Consider the following 5,058-nt stretch of genomic DNA (forward strand, 5'->3'; position numbering starts at 1 on the left):
AATAACAGTTCTCAAACAAAGCTGCCACCCATTATCGACTTCTCAAACACAATCAAAAACATACAAAGTCTAAAGGGTTATGCTGTTTCAGTCTCTCTGATAGTTCACAGTTAATTCAAGGTTTCCAACATTAAACTGAAAACGAGATTCTTTGGTTGAGATTTGTCCTTCCTTCCTTCCCGGCTTCCTAGCTTAACAGGACTTAAAGAAGCCTTTCTTATGTTTCTGTTATTCATTATTACAGGAATCGTCTCTTGCTGCTGCCTACGGTGTATCTCTGCCTGTGGACCACTCACGAGCTGGCGACGACATGGCCTCCAAAGCAACAAACTCTTCATCTGGATATGCTCATCTACCGGGGACCCTTAGCTACACCTCTGGACAAGCCCTAGCTGCTGGTCTCTCTCTACGTCGTCCCTCCTCAGCCTGAAGTAGCCAGAGCGGTCGTCGCCCCTATCCCCGAACGGCAGTTAGGGTTTCATCTTCAGAGGGCGGCTTGATACAGGAGAGTTAGCATGTCCCTAGGTAGACAGGGAGGTCCCTGGTGGAATAAACAAAGAGTCATATCCTAAAACTTCAGGTTTTGAAGTCACTCCTTCGCAACCTGTTTATATGGAACACTTCACTACAGGGGACAGGGTTTGTGATGTTTATAACTCTGAAGGAAGACTGAGAACACACTACGTTGGTCCGGGACCGGGCGGTGATCTCATCACGAGGTCACAGTCGCTCCCGAAAGACATGTTCGGGCGACTTCTCCAGCAATATTCAACATGCAGAGGGAGCATGGAAGGTGTAACTGGCCCAGGGTGAGAGTTCAGCGGACGGAAGGAGTATACATGAAGGAAAAGGGAACAAGGGATTTAGAGGGTGTTGGCAGGAGTGTGGCTTCCGTGACTGACCCAGGCTGATTTATGCTATTGGTAAAAACTGGCGGTGTTGAGGAAGGTGGAGATTTAATGGTCTCTGGTGCCATCTGTTGCCCAACTAAACGAAGAACTACCAGCTTCCCATTAATCCCTGAAGAACTATCCACCTGGAGAGGAGAAGAAATGCCTGATTTTAGCAATGTCCCGCAAAACGCCACCCTCCCAAGGCCGAGCTAGGGGCAGGGTGGGAGGTGGTAGTGGGCGGTTCAACTGCAGTGGCATCTGCTGTGGACAGCAGAGAAACAGCCGGTTTCAAAGAAGCCTCCCCTCATAGCGGAGGACCAGTAGTCCCAGGCCGGCTGTGAGGGGAAAACACAAGGTGCTTTTCAGATCTGTATGCATAGTCCGCTATCTACATATGATTATATTGGTATGTCTTCTCCCAAGGGTGAGCCTCTCTGTCACCCACCTATCTGGTGGTGGTGGTAATGACCCAGTTCTAGTTTTTCTTTCATGTATTCTTGTTACCTAGAGGAAGATATAGCCATATCCAGTCAATATAAACTTAACACTCTCTTGAAAAGGTTGTCTCAATAATCAAGTGAACTATGAACAGACTGACAATTAGGTTCGAGAACTCATCCTAGAAAAAGTGCCACGTACCTCACTGCTGAGCATCACGATGGTCACCTTCGAAGTACTCCCCTTGGGAAGCTACGCGCCCACACAAGCGCCTAGTCCACCCTTCAAAGCGATCGCGGACCTCCTTTCCTGGAATGGCCGTCAGAGCTGTCATCGTATTACCCTTGATGTCCCGAATGTCATCCAAATGTCTTCCTTGCAATATTTCCTTTGTCTTCGGGTAAAGAAAGAAGTCATTGGGGGCCAGATCAGTTTAGTTTTCCTTAAGTTTGAATTACGGGGTAGAGAAGCATCTTAATCTTGTCTGGGCTTCGACTCCTCGAGGTGGTCATTTGGCCCTTTGCTACACGACCATTCGGCTCATCTACAAATGTACACTTCATCCTCCACTGGTTACCTTTCCCAGAATAGCGTCTCCTCTGATCCGATAGGGAGCACCTTCGGAACATCTGGAAGCTTCTGCCAGCTGCAGGTAGTCTTGGCATTATTCCGAAATAAAGATACTCAGCTCTTGTCACTTCCTTTGGGGGGAGGGAGGTGTCACAAATGATATAGGACGCACATTTTATTCCCTTAGATACACACGCTTTTAGCTTGCGTTGACACCCTTGATGGAATTCTCTATGTGCTGAAATGTAACCACGGGTGTGTGTAAGCGGTACAATAGACTCCAGTGGAGTTGTATCAGCACTGTGGGACTGAACCCCCTCTGCCGTTTTGGGGTGTTTTTTAATCTTATTTTTGTGGATAATCTGGGTTACTCAATATCATCGTTCTAAAAGTCATTATGAATCTAACAAGATTAACTTTAACAAAAACTTGAACCATAACCTTTACTATTCAAGGATTTAACTTTAAGTCATTTTTACAGTATTATGTTCCGGCAATTCATTTGCATTGCCCACGATCATCTTTTCTCTTTCCAACTCAGATGACTTTTGTATCATTTAGTAACACTGTGTTTTTCCTACTGCTGGTCATGAAATGAATTTAGTGGGTCATAACAAGGAGTTTCCTCTTTTTTTTCTTTTTTTTTCTTTTTCCAAAGTGAAACATTTTATTTCAACGATACGTTTATCCCGGGGTGACCCCTGAGGAGCAGGGTCTCCCTTCTGCTGGGAGTTAAGTTCCCCACAGCTGTGTGGCCCCCAGGGGAGACAGGGCTGATGCCTGTCAAAAGGCGTTCCTGCTCCTGGCCCTGAAGCAAACACCTCCACCCCTCAGCAGATCCGGGAGCGCCCGCCGGGAGATCCACACCTCTGCTTGCCCCAGGTCCTCCCGCATCCGCTGAGGCCCCCTCTGCGTGCCCCTTGCCCCTGACTCTCCCTGCACGCGGCCGCGCGCCGCCCGGCGACCCCCGCTGGCGCGCGTGCGCGCGCTGGCGCGCCCCCGCGCGCTTTTGGCGGTCTCGGGCACGCGCGTCCATTGTTCCCTACTGCATCCCGGCAACAGGCCCAACGGTGGGCACTTCGCCTTCAGCCCTGTTGACAGCTGAAGGAGCTGGCTAGGAGCCTGCTGTCGAGCCAAAGACAGACCTCACCCAAGTGACCCATGGGCGGTTATCAGGGCAGGATCTGTCTCCCACGCCCGCCCCGGGCACCCGAGGGCCAGCACCACGGCGCTCGCCATGCCCACCGCGTTCACTGGGCCCGCCATCCTCACACAGCGGTCCGTGCCCCTCCGTTCTCTCGCAGGCCAAACTGCAGGTATCTGAGGAGTTTGCCTTCGTGCTTTCTCACAGCATCTCGGCGGCGATGTTCCATGCTCTCTCAAATGCTGCGCACTTTTCTGGGGTCCCTCATCTCAATCAGCAGGCATGGCCATCAGAGGGAAGCGGTGCTGTCGGCTCTGCACGCACAGATGGCCTGTAGCTCAGTGTCTCCGGTGGCCAATCAGGGAAGGAACCCTGATGGCACTGGGCGAGCACGGTCTGCTTTTAGGCCCCTGGGGGTCCAGGGAGGCCACTCAGTCTTCGTGCCCAGGCCTGGGACTCTGCGGAGAATCCTCCAGGCGACGAGCTCAGGAGACACGGGAAGGAACCCCGACGGCACTGGGCGAGCACGGTCTGCTTTCAGGCCCCTGGGGGTCCAGGGAGGCCACTCAGTCTTCTTGCCCAGGCCTGGGACTCTGCGGAGAATCCTCCAGGCGATGATCTCAGGAGACACGGGAAGGAACCCCGACGGCACTGGGCGAGCACGGTCTGCTTTCAGGCCCCTGGGGGTCCAGGGAGGCCACTCAGTCTTCGTGCCCAGGCCTGGGACTCTGCGGAGAATCCTCCAGGCGACGATCTCAGGAGACACGGGAAGGAACCCCGACGGCAGTGGGCGAGCACGGTCTGCATTTAGGGCCCTGGCGGTCTCTTGCCTCATTCCCAGGCCTGGGCTTCTGCAGAGAATCCCCCATAGGGAGGTCTCAGAAGACAAGGGCGACAAGAAATCCCAGACCTCCGTGCTAATCTCCTGCCCCAGAAGAAATGCCATCACGAGCTCATACAGCTCCACCCGAGGTTTCCCGCCTGCGCAGAGGAAGAGACGTACAGCCACAGCCACATCCCGTGCTCGGCTATTCCAGAAATCCTCCAAAAAAGTGAGCCAGGAGGGTCCTTCTCCCTCCTCGGCTCCCGGCCTTTCCCAGAAGTGCCAGCGTGAAAAGGAGGCAGATGGAACAAAGGGGCAGAGGCGAACCCGGACAGACGGCTCACCCACACGTGACGGTTCCAGGCCTCGAAAACGAAAGACTTGTCTTCTGCCGCGCAGGCGAGGGGACCCTGTGAGACTGCCAACACCCCCTGAGCTGGGCTTCCGAGTCACAGCGGCACACCTAGATGCGGAGAAGCAAGCTGCACTCCAGAGCATCCACAGAGCACTTCGGGGAGGTGAGACGGAGGCCATCCCAGACCTCAGTGCCATATGTGCTGTATGGAGCGGTCCTGCACCAGCTGTCCTTGCAGCTCCCAGCACGAATCCATAGGTGGCGAAGTACAGGAGGAAGCACGCCTGCTAAGGCCCAGTGACTCTCCCAGATTCTGCTGGAGGGGCTACCTCTGTGCATCTTTGTCACCCAGGAAGCACAGTCCACCAGGCTCCCTCTTCTGCCAGCCAGAGGCCCTGAAACGAGATAGCACCCTAACTATAGAAGTTTTAAGTCCCCTCACTATAGTAGTTTCCAGTCCCCTCAATAAGGAAGTTTTAAGCCCCTTCAGTATACAAGTTTTAAACCCCTCACTGTATGACTTTCCAGTCCCCTCAATTTAGAAGTTTTAAGACCCCCTCAGAATAGAAGTTTTAAGTTCCCTCAGTATAGAAGTTTTAAGTCCCCTCACTATAGAAGTTTTAAGTCCCCTCACTATAGAAGTTTTAAGGCCTTTCAGCATAGAAGTTTTCAGCCCCCTAGTATAGAAGCTTAAAGCCCTCTTAGTATAGAAGTTTTAAGCCCCCTCACTATAGAACTTTTTAAGCCCCCTCACTATAGAACTTTTTAAGCCCCCTCACTATAGAACTTTTTAAGCCCCCTCACTATAGAAGTTTTAAGGCCCCTCAAAATAGCA

General features: G+C 52.4%; 1 protein-coding gene across 1 annotated transcript; it reads left to right on the forward strand.

Moving 5' to 3' along the window:
- The first annotated feature begins 3,327 nt into the window (after positions 1-3,327).
- LOC148755787 (putative POM121-like protein 1) lies at positions 3,328-4,820 on the forward strand. The gene is made up of 2 exons (XM_088789867.1): positions 3,328-3,378; positions 3,738-4,820. The coding sequence occupies exons 1-2, from the start codon at positions 3,328-3,330 to the stop codon at positions 4,479-4,481; spliced, it is 795 nt and encodes a 264-aa protein (XP_088645993.1). The 3' UTR covers positions 4,482-4,820.
- The last annotated feature ends 238 nt before the right edge of the window (positions 4,821-5,058 follow it).

This window comes from Rhinolophus sinicus, chromosome 14 (genome assembly GCF_057876585.1).
Source record: "Rhinolophus sinicus isolate RSI-liver-muscle chromosome 14, RSI-T2T, whole genome shotgun sequence".
Lineage (NCBI taxonomy): Eukaryota > Metazoa > Chordata > Mammalia > Chiroptera > Rhinolophidae > Rhinolophus > Rhinolophus sinicus.